Consider the following 18,963-nt stretch of genomic DNA (forward strand, 5'->3'; position numbering starts at 1 on the left):
ATCTTGCCCCCCTTATAGGATTTTAGGATTATATATAAAGACAAAATGACCACCTTCAAAGTACTGGCTGTAAACTTGAGTTCAGAATAATATTTTTAACTATTTTATCTTTCAAGAATCGAGCTTTCTTTTCCTTTTTTTTCAGGTGATTAGTTTCTCATTATTTTAGTGTGTTGATTTATATCTGAAACAGGAACAATGTATATTTCTAAAACTTTGATAAGATCTAAGATTTCTGACAGATCAAAACCATACGAAGTTCATAAATTTATCTTCTAGTGCATCTTAATCTTTATCAAATTGACATGTGCTTTTATTTATTTTTTAAAATTTATTTATTTTAATTAATTTATTTTTGGCTGCATTGGGTCTTCGTTGCTCTGCGCGGGCTTTCTCTAATTGCGGTGAATGGGGGCTACTCTTGGTTTCCATGCGCGGGCTTCTCATTGCGGTGGCTTCTCTTGTTGCAGAGCACAGGCTTTAGGCGCTCAGGCTTCAGTAGTTGTGGTGCGTGGGCTCAGTAGCTGTGGCTCACGGGGTCTAGAGCACAGGCTCAGTAGTTGTGGCGCACGGGCTTAGTTGCTCGGTGGCATGTGGGATATTCCCGGACCAGGGATCGAAGTCAGTCATGTCCCTTGCATTGGCCGGCGGATTCTTAACCACTGTGCCACCAGGGAAGTCCTGACACATGCTTTTATAACAACCGATTTTCTATAAAGGAAATAGAGTTGCTTATTGCCCTAGTTGGTCTAGTTATTATTATTTCTTAAGTCCAAAGATTTCTGTAGCCTTTCTATGTATGAGCTCCTATTAGTCTCCTGCAGCAACTCTGAGAAGTAATGGGTGGGAGAATCTGGGTCAGAAGAGAAGGCCTAATAGGAAATTCCTAAAGAAAACCATACTTTTAAGCTGTGAATAGCATTTCTTAAGTTTTTGCTGACTTGTCTTACTTTGATACAAGCCTAATTTTGACAACTTAAGCAATTCCTGCCAGCATTCCCCCCGCATTTTCCCTCACCCCCAAAAGAGAGAACTAGTGTTCATGATGAGGGGGAAAGTGAGTTAAGGGCATGAGCTGTATGTTAAAATTAGGGTGCCTAATTTCTGCAGTGACCTAAGTGACCATATCATGTTCATGTTTGGCTGAAGTGCAGGGAAGGTAACTTTACCTATTTGCCTGTTTGTGTTATGTAGTATATTTTTATGTTTTATAAATTTGGAGACTTAAACATCACCCTATGGTAGTTCTAGGGAGATCTTTGTGGTAATGGAATAGTTCTTTATCTTGATTGTGGTGGTGGTTACACAAATCTACACACGATAAAATCACATGGAACTATACACACACATTAAGCCAATGTCAGTTTTTTTTTTAAAATTATTTATTTATTTATTTTTGGCTGTGTTGGGTCTTCGTTTCTGTGCGAGGGCTTTCTCCAGTTGCGGCGAGCAGGGGCCACTCTTCATCGCGGTGCGCGGGCCTCTCACTGTCGCGGCCTCTCTTGTTGCACGGAGCACAGGCTCCAGACGCGCAGGCTCAGTAGTTGTGGCTCACGGGCCTAGTCGCTCCGCGGCATGTGGGATCTTCCCAGACCAGGGCTCGAACCCGTGTTCCCTGCATTGGCAGGCAGACTCTCAACCACTGCGCCACCAGGGAAGCCCCAGTGTCAGGTTTTTGTTTTGATAGTTACTGTAGGATGTAACCTTGTGGGGAAACTGAGGGAAGAGTATATGGGACATCTCTGTACTATCTTTGCAACTTCCTTTACCTATAATTATTCCAAAATTAAAAGTTAAAAAAGAAAATCAACCTAAGATTATTTAATTGTTTTTAAGTAGGAATATGCCATTCCTGAGCAGGTTCCTGAGACACAGGGCTTTCAGTGGAAAAACTGAGAAAGCCTCAGACAAACTGGGATAAGTTGGTTACCCTATTTACGGAAGACATTAACTGGAGAGAGGCAGCCTATGGGCTGTTACTGATAAAGAGGCGGCTTAAATGTTTGTGGTTCCATATGGCTCCCTCTAAGACTTGACTTAAATCTATGTCTACTAATGCTCTAGGAATATCTCTTGAAACTTGTGTCTGCCTTTTTACACGTAAGTGTTTCTCACCCTTAAAAAAAAGTCCTGTAATCTCTTAGATGTTTTCATCTCATTATGTGTGCCATGATTTTGGGCACTGCCATTTTTCCTCAGTCAGTTGTACTGAATTTTAAGATATTATAGTGCTAGATATAACTTGATTTATATTAGCCGTGAACAACTATGTAATTCCTTGATTTAAAAAAAGTTTATGTTATTATTTGTCTTATTAATGGGAGGAATGCAACTTTCAAATATAACATTAAAGCATGATTCTTGAAGTAGGAAATATAAACTAATTTAAAATGTTCATTTTTTTCTTCCCTATTTCTTTCCTTCACAATGTATACTTTCATTCTTTTTATCTTAGTATTCTTCCCTTAAAGTCTCAGGTACTTACTGTAATTCTGTGTATAGTATATTTCTAATTACCAAGATAACTAAAATTATCAAATGATATGGACAATTACTAATGTGTTCTCTGCACAGTGAGTTACTAGGCCTCCAGGACAGAGGGAAAATGAAGTAGTAGCAGAGTTTGATCTGTGTTTGTGTAATGAATCATTCATTTTTTCTATATATTTTTGGCGAAGCTAAAATAGGGGAAAAGAAAGAAGATGGAGGTAGAGATGCATGTAGGGAAGAAAATAAAAGTATAAATTGTTTTGTCGGAGGGTTAGTTGTCTTTTTTCCGTGTAAGGGATTGGTTCTTAACCCTTTTTGGGCCATGGACCCTTTGAGAATTGGATGAAAGCCTCAAGCTCTCTCCTTCGGAAAATGTTATTATGCTTGTTTATACATAGACTCCAGATTAAGAACTTTTGCTAAAATGGAATGTAAGTAGATAAATGGAAGTTTAATGAGTGAGAGAAAACCATAATGCTCTGCATTTGTAAAGCAGTTTACTGTTCAGAATGAACTTTAAAATAATTATTTGATCCCTTAGCAACCTTATGAAATTAGCTGTATATATTGATATGTCTTTATTCCTAACTTAGGTTAAATAATTGAGGCTCTAGGAAATTAACAAGTCACATGACTGCTAAGCAGCTTCTCTCCTGAGTTGGCAAATATTGTGCTTATTGAATGTCTGCTGTGCTAGGCCCTGTGCCAGGTAGTGGGGATGGATATGACAGGCTTGTCCTTGAAGAGCTCTTGGTTGAGTAGAACCGTCTAATTTGTAGACATTCAGTGTGAACCTATATATATTTAGTCTCTGTTCAGCTCTGTTTAACTCTGCGTTGCTAACTTTGGGGGGAATACGGAGGAGAAGTATTTCATTAAAACTGAAATATCAGTATGTTGTAATTTCCAGGTTTAAAAAATAACCTATCATCTGACTTTAGTTCCCTGACCAGGGTTGAATTCGGGCCTGGCAGTGAAAGTGCTGAGTTCTAACCACTGGACCAACAGGGAATTCCCTTCATCTGACTTATTTCATAGAAATTGAGTATCATAATAAAACATGATGTATCAGGAATGGGCATGGATCGTAGAAGAGAAACTTAAGTTTAATGCAAAGAACACCTTGAGGTCCTTCATATGTTAAACACTGGAGAGGGCAACTAAGTGAAATTGTGACTGCTTACATTATCTTTCGGGCTTTTTATGATTTTCTTTTCAAAAGTAGACATTATTGACATAAACGTAAGGGATAATTTTGTGGTTTTGTTTTTAAGCACTTTTTTGAGATAACCGACGATCAATTTGACTTCCATACTTATTGCATGAGAAAGATGACCCTTCGTGCCTACATTGACCTTTTGAGATTAGAAGATATACTCAGGAGACATGCCTTCTATTTCAAGGCCGCTAGATCAGCTATTGAAATATATTTGAAATTGTATGATAATCCCTTGACCAATGAAAGCAAACAACAAGAAATAAATTCAGGTAACTGAAAAGGGACTTGCTTAAAGAGATTTGAAAAGAACACAAAATTTCAGAACATCATTAACATAACGATGAAAAGGTATATTATCAGATGGATGTGAAGACAACATTAGATAACTGATATACCAAAAAAAAGTGGGGGGAAGACTTAGAAAAAGTTGACAGGATGATGTCCTGTAGCTGACGCTTCTAAATTACCCTAATGGAATGACCTGCATGCAATCATTCTAATTTTTATCGTTCGTAAGGCCCGTTCAGGAAAAACAGAAATGTTTATGGGCTGGGTTTTTTTTTTTTTTTTTTTTCTTAAATAGGAATTGAAGATAGTTTTGAGCTCTTTAGGGGAAACAAAATATATTTGTACAACTTCGAATACCTACTTGATTGAAAATAATAATGCCAATGAGAATATCTGTATAGAGCCTTTTATTCACTAAAATGTTAATATCTAAGAATATTTGAGAAATGCATGGAGGCAAATTTCTGATCAGATCATGGGTGTTTATGTGCATTGCACTTATCCTTGATATATTGATATTCCAAGAGGATAGTCATCAGCTCCACTTTATACAGTTTGGGACTTGAGACTGAGAGAAGATGATTTGCCTAAACCCATGTATTATGTAGGAAGCAGAACCAGGCTAGAATTGGTTAATTTTAGTTGATGCAGCATTTGCTATTGCATTTTGTGTGCCAGGTTTGAGCTAGTCATTAGGAGAACACTTTCTAAAGACTTCTATATAGTTGCCCCCCAAAAAACTATACTAATAGTATGTATGGAATAAGAATATGAGGAAATTGGAAACATTGACTCAGAATTTTCATTCATTTGGATATTTATAGAAAACCTGTCAGCCAAAGAATTGAAGAAAATGCTTAGCAAGCAGAGAAGAGCTCAAAAAAAGGCTAAATTAGAAGAAGAGAAAAAGCATGTGGAAAGGGAACGTCAACAAAAAAATCAAAAGAAAAAACGGGATGAAGAAGAAGAAGAAACCAGTGGTCTCAAAGAAGAACTTATACCTGAAAAATTAGAAAGGGTGAGATGAACTTACTGTCTTTATTTGATAAAATTTATGTTATTTTGTTCTGTTCTGACCGTAAACATAATTTATTTAAATCTGTAAATCAGAAGCTATTTGTAGTATTAGCCAAGATCATTATGATAGTCATCAATTATTTTTGAGTGATAATATGCAAATTTTGGCTAATGCAAATTATAGATAGAATTGTAGTTGTGGTAGGCAGAATAATGGCCCTCCAAAGGTGTCTGTGTTCTAATCCCTGGAAACTGTGAATATGTTACATTTCATGGCAAAGGGAATTAAGGTGGCAGATGGAATTTAAGGTTGTACTTAGCTGGCCTTTAAATAGGGAGAGTAGCCTGGATTATCCAGGGAAGCCCAATGTAATTAATCACCAGGGGCCGTAAACGTGGGGGAGGGAAGCAGGAGAGGAGGGCTCAGTGGTGGGAAAAGGACTCAGTCCTCTGTTGTTGCTTTGAAGGGGGTTGGGGTGGGAGCCACAAGCCAGAGGGTGTGGGCATCCTTGAGAAGCTGGAAAAAGGCATTGAAACATATTCTCCCTTAAAGCCTCCAAAAGGAAATGCAGTCCTGTTGACACTTTGATTTTAAGCCCAGTGAGACCCATGTTGGACTTTTAACCTACAGAACTGCAAGATAATAAATTTGTGTTAATACAGTAAATTTTTGGTAATTTGTTAGAGCAGCAATACAATTAAATATGGAAGCATTTCATATACCTTGCTAGATAATGTTTTAGCTACAAAGAGAATAGCATCTTATCTCTAGGATTTTCTCAAAGTGTTAATAGTTACTTAGGAACCAGATTTAGGGAAATATTTCCTATTTAGGGGAATAGCTAAATATTTAGGGGAATAGCTTTCTGGTTTATTCACTATAAATCTAGTATAAGTATTTTAAACTTGTCCTTTTTTTCAACTGTGTAGTGCAATTATATTTGTCTCCTTTAAATGTTTGTAGTTTAAGGGGCTTGGTAGCATAATGGTACTTGTAGTACCATTTCATCAAGTCTGTGGAATAATCTCCTGTATTTTTTTGGATTTTTATAAAATTATCTTGATTTTATAATCAGAAACGCAAGAGAGCTATTTCCATTTTTGAAAAGTATTGACTATTTGTTTATAGTTGATAGTTTTAAAATTTTTTCTTGCTTACTTGGTTATATGAAGAGAACTGTCTAAATTACTTCAGCTATGTATTAATATAAAATTTGGGGGGAAATTTGACTTGTGTAACTGCTTTTTAAATATAATAATTTTTCTTTCTGTTTCAAAATAGATAGAAAATCCATTAGAAGAAGCTATCAAGTTTCTTATACCTCTTAAGAACCTTGTTGCTGATAACATTGACACTCATCTATTAGCATTTGAAATATATTTTAGAAAAGGTAATAGTTTGAATTCAGATTTTAATCCTTGATTTTATTGGTGGCCATATTCAGTAGACCTTTTGTGAATTAGATCTATTTTTGTTTCTTAGAGTTTCATTTCAACCTTCCACAAAGGCTCTTAATTCCTTTTTCCTTTGCTACTCAAAACTTTACTGAGTAATAAATTGGAATATTATGATCAAATGAATAATTTGAATAGTCATACAAGTTGTTTACCTGAAGCAATTCTTCATGATTTTTCAAGCATTTCTTTAGAAAATAATATTATCTTTGATAACCAAAGGCAGCTTTGAATTTTGCTTTTGAATGTTATAGGAAAGATAACACTTTGTTACTGGATTTTAAGTGAGGCTAAAATAAAGTGAAGAAAATAACATACATAAATATTGATGCTGTTACTTTTATAATTTTTTCTGACATAGGAAAGTTTCTGTTAATGCTGCAGTCTGTCAAACGAGCTTTTGCCATCAACAGGAATAACCCATGGTTACATGAATGTTTAATTAAATTTTCTAAATCTGGTAAGTATAAAAAAGGTGATATTTATGTAAAAGTAAATATGACAGTTCAGCTGTCTTCCGTTAAGCTGGACATTAAAGAGATTTGTAACAATGTAAAGCAAAAAAAGTATAATGTTTATAGTATTTAAATGGAAATTTATCTATAAAATGAACATGCTAGCAAAGATATGTTAGAAATTAGTGCATTTTAAGCTAGAATGTATTTATATTACAAAGGAGTAATACTATTTTTATTATGTAAAATATATCACGCTTAATAATAAATATAGATGTATTTCAATTGATTTTGTTTCAAAGTACAGACCAAAGATTTTATAAACTTCACATGTTCTGTTTTTATAGTGTCTAATCATAGTAATCTTCCAGACGTTGTGAGCAAAGTTCTGTCTCAAGAAATGCAGAAAATATTTGTTAACAAGGATTTGGAAAGTTTTAATGAGGATTTTCTCAAACATAATGCTACCTCTCTTCAGCATCTACTTTCAGGTTGGTATTTAGTTCCCAGGGTTAAAATGTTTATGGAAAAAAGTTAGAATGTGATGAAAAAAGAAAAGTTTGGAAAGATGATCAACCTCACTATCAGAGAAAAAGAAATGAACACAATACCATTTTGATCTTTCAAATTAGGAAAGATTATTTTTAAACACAACCATACAAAATCTGTGGGATGCAGCAAAAGCTTAGTTCTTAGAGGGAAGTTCATAGTGATACAGGCCTTCCTCAAAAAAACAAGAAAAATCTCAAATAAACAACCTAACCTACCACCTAAAAGGAAAGATTATTTTTGTATGGAAAAAGGAGACTAAAGTATGGGAAAGATGTGGCATATGAGCACTCTTGTATTTTACTGCTGCAGGTGTGAATTGCCCTGGCCATGTAGGAAAACAATTTGTCATTCTTACCAAGAGCTTCATTACAACTGTGTCTTTTGCTGTAGTCACACATATTTGTGTAATAATTTTAAAGAATTAATCCAAAGCAAAGAAAGAGCTTTAAGGGCAAAGATATTAACTGGAATGCTGTGTGTAAGGATGGGGAAAAGAATGGAAACAAATTTAATGATGTCCAGTAATAGGGAAAACAGTAATAGGTTCATATAAAATGACAGGTAGTCATATAACGTAATATTTATTCAAAAGATTTGTAATAACAGGGGTACTTTTATAATATATATGCAGAATTAACATATAATCTCAGCTGTGTAAAAATACACATGGCATAAAAGCTGAAGAGAAGCATCAAAGCTTTAATGGTTGACTTTGGATGTTGAGGTTAGGCGACACTTATTTTTTCTTGTATTTTTTATTACTGTATGTATTTTGTGTTTGTGGGTTTGTTTTGTTTTCTTTTTCACTTTTTGGCCACACCTCATGGCATGCATGTGGGATCTTAGTTCCCTGACCAGGGATCAAACCCGCACCCCCTGCAGTGGAAGCGTGGAGTCTTAACCACTGGACCACCAGGGAAGTCCCCGTATTTTGTGTTTTGAGGATTTACTATATCCTGTCTTGTTACAGGAAGGATTTTAGGCAGCTTATACAAATTCATAAAATGACAAGATGGCATAAATGAAAACTGGAAAAAGATTGTGGAAAAGCAGTTGGGGACAAAAGGAATGGAGTACATAATATAATTAACTATGCTCCTACTTTAAATATTTTAACCTAAGCTTTCTTGTTGTAAAGGGAAACTGCTTGGTTGTGATATCTATGGAAAAAAGTTAATTCCCGTGAAAAATTACAGCACTTCTTGGTAGTAAGGGCAAATAAGAATTTCTCTTCAAGAACACAGAATAATGGAAGGAGACGTTTCTTTATTATAATAATGGGAAATGCCTTTCTAAACATCATATGAAATTCTAAGGAAAAGATAATTTTTGCCACATTAAAAAAAAAATCCATAAAGTCAGAAGGCCAAGTGGGAAAAATACATGAGATATGTAACTAATTAAAAGCTAATAATATACATACTACTCTTATAAATTAACAATAGAAATATAAATTAATAAAAGCCCAATAGAAAAATGAGCATAGAACATGGACCGTGTAATTCATAGGGGGAATATAAACTGGATTTTACTTTAAAACAGCTTTAAAAATTATTTTCTTCGTGAATATGCAAACATTTTCCTGTTGTCTGTCACACTGCTCTCTTTTTTTAAAAAATAAATTTATGTATTTATTTTTGCTGTGTTGGGTCTTCGCTGCTGCGCACCGGCTTTCTCTAGTAGCGGCGAGCGGGGGCTACTCTTCGTTGCGGTGCACGGGCTTCTCGTTGCGGTGGCTTCTCTTGTTGTGGAGCACGGGCTCTAGGTGTGTGGGCTTCAGTAGTTGTGGTACGTGGACTCAGTAGTTGTGGCTCGTGGGCTCTAGAGCACAGGCTCAGTAGTTGTGGTGCACGAGCTTAGCTGCTCTGTGGCATGTCGGATCTTCCCGGACCAGGGCTCGAACCCGTGACCCCTGCATTGGCAGGTAGATTCTTAACCACTGCGCCACCAGGGAAGTACCCACACTGCTCTTTGATAATAATTTGTTCCTTAGGTGTTTTATTTTAGGGTATCATCTTTTAAAAATGATTTTAGTTGAAATATTGGTTGATGCCACAGGAGTAACCCATATTTACATTTTGAGTTATAGCATTTCTGAGGGGTGGAGTTGTTAAATCTGGTCTCCTGGTAAATGTTTAACAACCATCTCTTTGTGGCAGAAAAAGCCCTGATTTGTAGTGTTTTGCCATAATATAAATACTCCCATTGTGGCCCTAAGCTATCAATGGGATGTCATGGAACAGGGAGTTGGGAAAAGATATCACAGTCAGCTCTAGCCCACTGATTGGATACTTGGAACCATGGCTTTTTGGTTGTTATTTATTTATTTAATTTTTAATTTATTTTTGGCTGTGTTGGGTCTTTGTTGCTGCGCGTGGGCTTTCTCTAGTTGCAGCGAGCGGGGGCTACTCTTCATTGCGGTGCGCGGGCTTCTCATTGTGGTGGCTTCTCTTGTTGCGGAGCACGGGCTCTAGGCACGCGGGCTTCAGTAGTTGTGGCTTGCGGGCTCTAGAGTGCAGGCTTGGTAGTTGTGACGCACAGGCTTGATTGCTCCACGGCATGTGGGATCTTCCCGGACCAGAGATCGAACCCGTGTCCCCTGCACTGGCGGGTGGATTCTTAACCACTGCGCCACCAGGGAAGTCTCTGGAACCATGTTTTAAGTCACTGATCAGTATAAATCAAATCAAATGTAAGACATAGGAATGTACTCATTTTGTAATGTCTTGGTATTTCAGGTGCTAAAATGATGTATTTTCTGGACAAGTCAAGGCAAGAGAAAGCAATTGCTATTGCCACTAGACTGGATGAAACCATAAAAGATAAAAATGTAAAGGTAAGAGTTTTGACACACTGACTCCCAGAGATTGTGGATACTGAGTGATCTAACAAAACATATCTTTACAACATAATTCTTGAGTGGCCCTTCAGAGTTATGTATGGATTTGGATCTCAGCTCCTCTACCAATTATGAGCTGTGTCATGTTAGGCAAGTTACCTTTCTTAGCTTCCTTTTCCTCATTTATAAAGTGAGGATGAAAATACTGTCTATCTCAGAGTTGGTGTTAACTGAAATAGTAAACTGTGAAGTGCTTGGCACATAGTAAGCACTCAGTAAATGGGAACTATTGTTATTAATAAAGGACACTTTCAGTGATCACAGTTTCAGAGTCTCACTTTTTTTAAGTATTAGAATTCTATCGCCTTTTTTTTTTTTTTTTTTTTCTGACTGTTGGGTCTTCATTGCTGGGCGCGGGCTACTCTTCGTTGTGGTGTGCAGGCTGCTCATTGCAGTGGCTTCTCTTCTTGCGGAGCACAGGCTTTAGGCATGCGGGCTTCAGTAGTTGCAGCACGTAGCCCCTAGAGCATGCAGGCTTCAGTAGTTGTGGTGCGTGGGCTCAGTAGTTGTGGCTCATGGGCTTAGTTGCTCCACAGCATGTGGGATCTTCCCGGACCAGGGATCAAACCTGTGTCCCCTGCATTGGCAGGTGGATTCTTAACCACTGCACCAGCAGGCAAGTTCCCTATTGCTTTTTTAAGGTTTTGTAGAATTGATTTTTTAAATGTTCTTTTTTTGGTGGTGATTACTTATTATAGATAGCAAGAAGTTATTTTAGAGTGTGGCATTGTTGGTTTTCTCTTGCTTAATTAACAAATTGCATCTTTTGATTAAAATAGTTATTAACCAAAAAAAAAAAATAGTTATTAACCATAGTTTTTTAAAAAAATAATTTTTATTTTTCCCTTGTTTAAATAGACTTTAATAAAGGTTTCTGAGGCACTGCTTGATGGCAGCTTTGGGAACTGTAATTCTCAGTATGAAGAATACAGGATGGCCTGTCATAACCTGCTTCCTTTTACTTCTGCTTTCCTGCCTGCTGCGAGCGAAGTCGGCGGTCATAGCGCAGCTCTAAACCACACAGCTAACTGTGATGTCTTGGCAAGTGAAATTTGAAATCCCATAGAAAGTTGACTTCTGTAAAACTCAAAGCTGAATTCAGATCAGGGTTTCTTTTCCAGCTTGTATGTTAATATAGATATGAAATGAAGTACAGTTGACCCTTGAACAACATGGGTTTGAATTTCAAGGGTCCACTTATATGTGGATTTTTTCAATAGGAGATACTACAGTACTATGCGATCTTCAACTGGTTGAATCCATGGATGCAGAACCTCAGATAGGGAGGGACTGCTTATACAGAGGGCCACCTATAAGTTAAATGTGGATTTTTGACTGCTTGGAGGGAGGGTCAGCACACCTAACTCTTGCTTTGTTCAAAGGTCAACTGTATTGGATAGAATTTTTAAATGGAGTATGCTGTAAGCTTATTTTATTCTTTATCCAACTATGCCAATTTACATAAAAAGCTCTTAAAATTACCTGTTATATACTTGTACAGCTTTCTTAAACTTTTGAATTATCAGCATTGTGATTGGTGCTGTCACTTCATATCATAACTATAATTTCTTAATTAACCTAAGTTGCATACAGCTCTACTGTATTATTTTCTTTAGATCTGGGTTTCGTTTCAGAACCTTATGTTTTGATCCCTTATTGGTTTGTTTTATTATTGTTTGTTTGCTTTTTATTAAAGCACATCAATATTAAAGTGTTAACTGTATGTCAGAAGTGATATGGAACTCCTTTTGGCAGATATTTATTTAAAATTTACTTCAGTTTGACCTTTTGTCCACTTTACTTTTTTTGTGATTTACCGTTTTCCTTTTTAATAGCCGTGAAAATGCTATTTTCTGTTGAACAAGGGTACTCCAGTTTTATGTTGATGATTCAGAATATGGGGATCTGTTTGCCTCTTAATCATGGAAGTTCACTGGTAAATTTGTTGCATATCTAGATCAGTCTTAAAGACCCATAGGCAAGAGTTATGCTTTCTTGGCTAAATTGCTTTGCATTACCAAGTAGTTTGTATGTGAGTGCTTCAAGGGAGCATAATAGGGTAGAATACAAATTACAATGAGATATTCTTACTCTTATAGCCATGCATTGACTATTAAATACATTTTTATATCAACGAGAATTTAAACTATCAGCTAGTTTAACTATTAAAACATAGTATTGTTGAGCAATATTTTGGGGGGGTAGCTTTTGTTCTATCTTGTACAGAAAACAGTAATAGAATCATTGAATATGTTTCAGAACTGTATAAATGTCTGTAACAATAATACTTCCTTTTAAAGGCAAATATAAATTCAAAAGGGGAGATTTTATTTAGAGAAACAATTCTAATTAAAATGGTTTTCCTTCACTCTAAGCTAATATTTAGATTCATAATTGTTGAGAGAAAAAACCTTACTGTAAAATAATGCCAACCTATGTAATGCTATAATAAATTATTTTGTACACAGTTGCTTATTTGTGTTTGTGTTATTGTTTCACACTATCAAAATATTTTTGCAAAATGTTTTTTCTTTGAGGGAGTAAAAACTTAATTATCTTAGTTTCTATAAGTTTATTTTAAAAAATAACCAACTACCAATATATTCTAGTGCCACAGCAGCTTGGCTTCTTTTTAGAGTTTTAATAATATTAGAACTAGGCTATCTTTGTTACTGAATATCCTGGGAAACATGTAATTTGTCATGTTAACTTTCAGCAAGATGCCATTTCTATAAAAGATGCCAGTTAATCATAATTAATGTGGAAATTGTGCTTTCAACAGCAATCTTTAAAAAGTATTTCATTCGGATCATTTGGAGTTTCTGAAATATATAGGGTGGATACAGTGGAGATGTGAGAAGTTAGGTTCAAGGTGTGGAAGGCAGGATAAAGAGTGACACTGGGATTAGTGAGATCCAGTAGTATATTCCTCTGTGTATAGAGGTTGTATCTATTCTCCTACCTACTCCCATCCTACTTTGAGTATAAACATTGTAAACCTGGGATATGCGTAGGGATCTTTTTTAGATAAGAGAGGCAGGGTTTTGTATCATGTCCCTCCATCCCCTACCTCCAGCCTACCCCCAACTTTGGCAGAGGGCCTTTTAGTTTTGGAAAGCTAAAAGAGAATAATGATAAACCTAAAGGAGAGGCATCTGAGAACCAAGTACTTAGTGAAGCCTCTAGTCTCAACACAAAAAGTCCTTTGTTGATCTTGCCAAGTTTATCAGAACAGATAGGAAAAGACAAAGATTCAAGTGACAGTGTGATAACTTCAGAATTTGGCTTTAGGTTTCTTGTGGTTTCTTTCTTGAGGAATGAATTTAACAGGCAAAGCCTAAAGGGTAAAGAACCATAATTCAATCTGTGTTTATTGAGCACCTTTTATGCTTCAGACATCGTTTTAGATATTACAAATATAATAGTGAACAAAATTGTCCTTATTTTCATGGAGTTTATATTTTAGTAGGGGGAGAGAGAAACACATCTATGATAAACTATCAGGTAGTGATAATTACTGTGAAGAAAAACCGGATTTCTTAAAAACATTATTGAATGTAAGAAGATGAAGGATTTTTTTAAGTATTGATGAGAAATAATTTTGAGCTTAAAATTTTATATCCAACCAAATTAGCATTAGTATGTGACAGCATTTAAAAATATCCTTAGGCAGGGCTTCCCTGGTGGGCGCAGTGGTTAAGAATCCGCCTGCCAATGCAGGGGACACGGGTTCGAGCCCTGGTCTGGGAAGATCCCACATGCTGTGGAGCAACTAAGCCCGTGTGCCACAACGGTTGAGCCCGCACGCCACAACTTGAAGCCTGCACGCTGAGAGCCTGTGCTCCACAACAAGAGAAGCCACTGCAATGAGAAGCCCGCGCACCACGACCAAGAGTAACCCCCACTCGCCACAACTAGAGAAAGACCGCGCGCAGCAACGAAGATTCAATGCAGCCAAAAATTAAATAAATAAATAAAATTTAAAAAAAGAAAAAAATAAAAGAGAGAGCTAAAGTACCTTTTAAGAGGAAGTTATAGATGTTAAAAAGATTAAGAAATTGATGAATTTTTTGTCATGCACAAAACATGAATATGGTTATAAAAACTACCATAAGACCACAAATGTTAAACTCAAATCAGAAGCAAACTCAGTTTATCTGATGAGAAGCAGAAAGTGTAAGTGTAAATGGGGTAAATTAACCAATTAGGAAACTCAGAGTCTCAGATTGTATTAAAAATTGTTTACAGGAGACAACTTAAAAATTGAAATAAAAGGCTGGAAATAGATATAGCAAGCTAATATGAACCAGAATAAAGATGGAGAATAGTGAATAGAATTTAATGCAAAATACAATGGCAAAGAGGTATTATTTATACATTGATTAAAAAATAACAAATTTAACAGTAAAAATTGGTAAAAAATGGTAGAAATTTTTAACTATGGTGATAGGTATTAACTGGACTTACTGTGGTGATCATTTTCCAATATATACATACATACAGTGAGTCATGTATACTTGAAACTAATAAAATGTTATATGTCAATCCTATGTCAATGAAAATATGAAAAGATAATGTCTACTGTTGACTTATATGCATTTAATATAGCTTTAAATTATATCAAGCAAAAATAGATTGCTGAAGAGAGAAATAGAAATATCAACAGTTGCAGATTTTAGTACACCTTTTCCCTCTCAAAACCTGAAAGATAAAGCAGACAAGCAGAGAGCAGTTATTGAAGACAAACCATGTACAGTAATTAGTTTGAGCTAGTATGTATTGATAAATAGAACTCTACACTAAATAGGGTGATTGGGAAGGGTTTATTGTTTTTAAGTAGGATGGGGCAAGAAGTCATTTCTAATGAATGACATTTGGACAGCTTTGCAGATCAGATATTGGGGGGAAGAATATTCCAGGAGGACTAAAACGGCTAAAGGTCTTGAGAATCGTTAGTAGCTGGGTGGCAGTGTGTCTTTTAAGTTCTTTAATATGTTGTGGAATGAAGACGTTTGGATGGGTAGGTTTAAGTAACTCAGAAACTTAAGAATTGTAACAGATTTCAGTGCCTGGTGACTCCTGTCCTCTGAGAAGATAGTTAATGAGGTCTGATAAGTTTTTATCTGAAATAACTTAGACTGGACAGCCTCAATAATAGATTTTGTTCTTAACAAATTGTTAAAGAAAATTATTTTAATCACTAATAGCATACCTGCTAGCCCTACCTCCTTCCCCCTGAACGTGTAGATGCTCTAGAATACAAATCTCTGTTAATATTTTAGCTGTACTTTGTGACTTTACACTTTAGGATAACTGTTGTGATCGAGTGAACGTTCTTTATCTCCAAGTTCCTCAAGTGTCTTCGTAGCACCTGAGTTGGATTATATGTTACCTTTGGCTCTTGGTAGCCTCTGAATCTACGGCCATATAATCAGTTCACCCCACAGCTGATTTCGGACTGGTTAGAGTTTTTCTAATCATCAGAGGCTAGGACTGCCTTTGAAAGGACCACTGTGGAATTCTGAGAGCCTGAAAGCCTACCCCCCTATCTGCACCCTACTCCTAATCCACCAGGGATCTGTTGGGACTAATACTCTTGGCAGACCTGTGGCTAATCTCTTAGTGACCACGTAAGGCGTAAGCCCCTCTGGCTTGTTCCCTTCTACCGTACTCTCATCCTCATGTTCTGTTTTCTCTTCCTTAGCCAAGCCTCCTTCTATGCCTCTTCCTTGTATTCTTTGCAACTTATCCTCTGGAAATGTTCCATTCCATGGTTTTTATAGTTCTATACATCTTCACTCTCTGCCCTCAACATTTTCCTTTCTCTTGACCTTAACTGAAAACTTTAACTTAGAGATCTCCACCCATTATGCAGTTCTTATAAGTGGAGGCTGTTTATTTTCTCACAGAAAATATGTATCTGGAGAGACGGTTCACATTAGCCTCATTCCCAGCTACTGCTTCCAGACCATTACTCTTCCATTATTATACAAAAACCCATGTTTCTTTGAGATTAATGCCACTGGGCGGTACTACCCTAGACCCCTCTTTATTGCTGTCATTTATATGGCTCTCTGACTCACAGATTTAGCTTCAGTGAGGATTAATGAATTCATGTGCAAAGCGCTTAGAACAGTGCCCGAACACAGTGCCATATCAGCATTTGCAGTTGTCGTTATTATCTTTGTCTCTCCCATACCTCCTTGCTAGGGAGGCCTACCAGGATGTGGGCTCCTGATGGATTCTACAGAGTAGGATGGCTTTCCGTTGTGCCTTGAGGAATTTCTTTTTAGACAATAGGAGCTTTGTGGCCGGCACCTCCTGGGACCTCTGACTCCTTTGTGCTCTATCAGCCTGAAGGAAACAGCACTGCGTTTAGTGGTTCCCCACCAGGTGCCCATGGCCATCAGGTGGGGAGCTTAAGAAACCCACGCTAGGCCCCTCACCGAGATTCTTCTTAATTATCAGTGTATAATGGTCAGAATATACCCCGTAAGTTAACTAAAGAAAACAGATTAACAAAGCATAGCGTCCTAACAACACCCCCGCATTAGACTGTAGAGTGATATGGTTTAAAACAGGAGTCCCCAGCCCCCGGTTAGGAACCAGGCTGCACAGCAGGAGGTGAGCTGCGGTTCAGGCGGAAACGCAAGCGATGGGGAGTGATGGGGAGCGGCAGATGAGTTTCTGCCTGAACCATTCCCCCCACCCCCCCACCCCCGCCCCGACCGTGGAAAAATCGTCTTCCACTTTTGAAACCAGTCCCTGATGCCAGAAAGGTTGGGGACCGCTGGTTTAAAAGACAACACTCAGCCATTTGGATTTGATTGGCCTGGGACAGAAGCTGGTGAATGTTTCTTTTAAAAATCTGTGTGGCCCAGGCAGAGAACTACTGTGTTTGGCTCTGGGACAATGGTTCTCCACCCTGGCTGCACATTATAATTAACTCGAGGAGAGTTTAAAAACTACTGCGCTTAGGACCCTCCCTCCGGATACTCTGATTCAATTGACCTGGAGGGGGGCGGGGAGGCTTGGCCTTAGACGTTTTTTTAAAGCTCCCTTTAAGGAACTAATTTTGATGTTGAGACGCTCTGTCCTGGGAGCTGATAAGATAGGAGGTGAGGGGTTTGCAGACCGTGGGGTGGCTGTGCTGCAGGGAAGTAGCAGGAGGATCCGGGAGACCATTCATCGCTTTATTTAGGAACATCTTCCTAGTTCTTCACAAATCTCTTCCCAGCACATGACCTGAGACTGGGGCATTGAGGAAAAGAACACAGGTTTTGGAGGAAGACGGGCATTGCCTTTCAAGTTGGTTGGTGATGCTCTTCAAGCTGGATGACTTTGGGCAAGTCATTTTCCCACCGTGCCTTGTCGGTAATAGCCTGCCCCTGCTGTGCAACAGTCTGTAAATGGGAGCTGTTCGCTTTAGTTTAGTAAATGTTTGAATCTCTTTTTTATTTCTCTGCAAGGTAGTTGGTTGGAGCCTTCTGAGCCCAAAGAGGCAATTACTTCTTCAAAGCAACTTCACCCACCTTGAATCGGAAACTACAGCCAGCTCTTCCAGCAGTCCACAAGTGCCCTGGATCAGGACTGTCCCCAATACAGTGGCTGTGTTTCCTGAACCAAAGACCCAGGCTAAACCTCATAAATCATATTAAAAATTGTGAATGGTTATATGAAAAGGATTATGAAAAGATAAAAATTCAATGACTTTAGGTAACAAATTTAGGGTTTTGATACAATACGTAATTATTTAAAATTGGAGGGCTTCCCTGGTGGCGCAGTGGTTGAGAATCTGCCTGCCAATGCAGGGGACACGGGTTCGAGCCCTGGTCTGGGAAGATCCCACATGCCGCGGAGCAACTAGGCCCGTGAGCCACAACTACTGAGCCTGCGCGTCTGGAGCCTGTGCTCCGCAACAAGAGAGGCCATGATAGTGAGAGGCCCGTGCACCACAATGAAGAGTGGCCCCCGCTTGCCGCAACTAGAGGAAGCCCTCGCACAGAAACGAAGACCCAACACAGCCAAATAAATAAATAAATAATAATTAAAGGTGCTAATAATTAAAAAAAAAAAAATTGGAACCAGCCTGGAAAATTCAAGTTGCGGGTTCTAACAGGTCATCTTCATATTTTTCACAGCACCTGTGTACTCAGATAATGAAAAAAGAGAAAGAAACCAAATTCAGAGATATATGGAGAGAGATTAAAAATCCCAAGGCTCTGAGTTTCTGGTCTCTTATCTATAGTCTCTATTGTTTGGAATATAAATAATCTATTGCTAATAATTCTTTTTTTCATTTCTAATATCCTACTGGTCTTATTTATTTATTTATTTAAAATTTTTTTTGGCTGCGTTGGGTCTTTGTTGCTGTGCGCGGGCTTTCTCTAGTTGCGGTGAGCGGGGGCTACTCTGTTGCGGTGCGCCGGCTTCTCATTGCTGTGGCTTCTCTCGTTGCGGAGCACAGACTCTAGGCACGTGGGCTTCAGTAGTTGTGGTGTGCAGGCTCAGTAGTTGTGGTGCACGGGCTCAATAGTTGTGGCTCGCGGGCTCTAGAGCACAGGCTCAGTAGTTGTGTCACATGGGCT

The 18,963-nt window shown here is 37.7% G+C and overlaps 1 protein-coding gene across 4 annotated transcripts in view; it reads left to right on the plus strand.

Moving 5' to 3' along the window:
- NAA16 (N-alpha-acetyltransferase 16, NatA auxiliary subunit) overlaps positions 1-18,963 on the plus strand; it is a 75,062-nt gene that overhangs the window by 54,454 nt on the left and 1,645 nt on the right. For 3 of the 4 annotated variants that reach the window (XM_061170583.1, XM_061170580.1, XM_061170582.1), the window contains 7 exons: positions 3,765-3,978; positions 4,822-5,015; positions 6,297-6,405; positions 6,831-6,929; positions 7,272-7,415; positions 10,215-10,312; positions 11,234-11,993. In XM_061170583.1, coding sequence (XP_061026566.1) covers positions 3,765-3,978; positions 4,822-5,015; positions 6,297-6,405; positions 6,831-6,929; positions 7,272-7,415; positions 10,215-10,312; positions 11,234-11,431 — 1,056 coding nt within the window. In that variant the 3' untranslated portion in view covers positions 11,432-11,993. Of the gene's footprint in view, positions 1-3,764; positions 3,979-4,821; positions 5,016-6,296; positions 6,406-6,830; positions 6,930-7,271; positions 7,416-10,214; positions 10,313-11,233; positions 11,994-18,963 lie in introns of those variants that run through there. The other variant, XM_061170581.1, reaches the window with a different exon arrangement.

This window comes from Eubalaena glacialis, chromosome 16, assembly GCF_028564815.1.
Source record: "Eubalaena glacialis isolate mEubGla1 chromosome 16, mEubGla1.1.hap2.+ XY, whole genome shotgun sequence".
Taxonomy (NCBI): Eukaryota; Metazoa; Chordata; class Mammalia; order Artiodactyla; family Balaenidae; genus Eubalaena; species Eubalaena glacialis.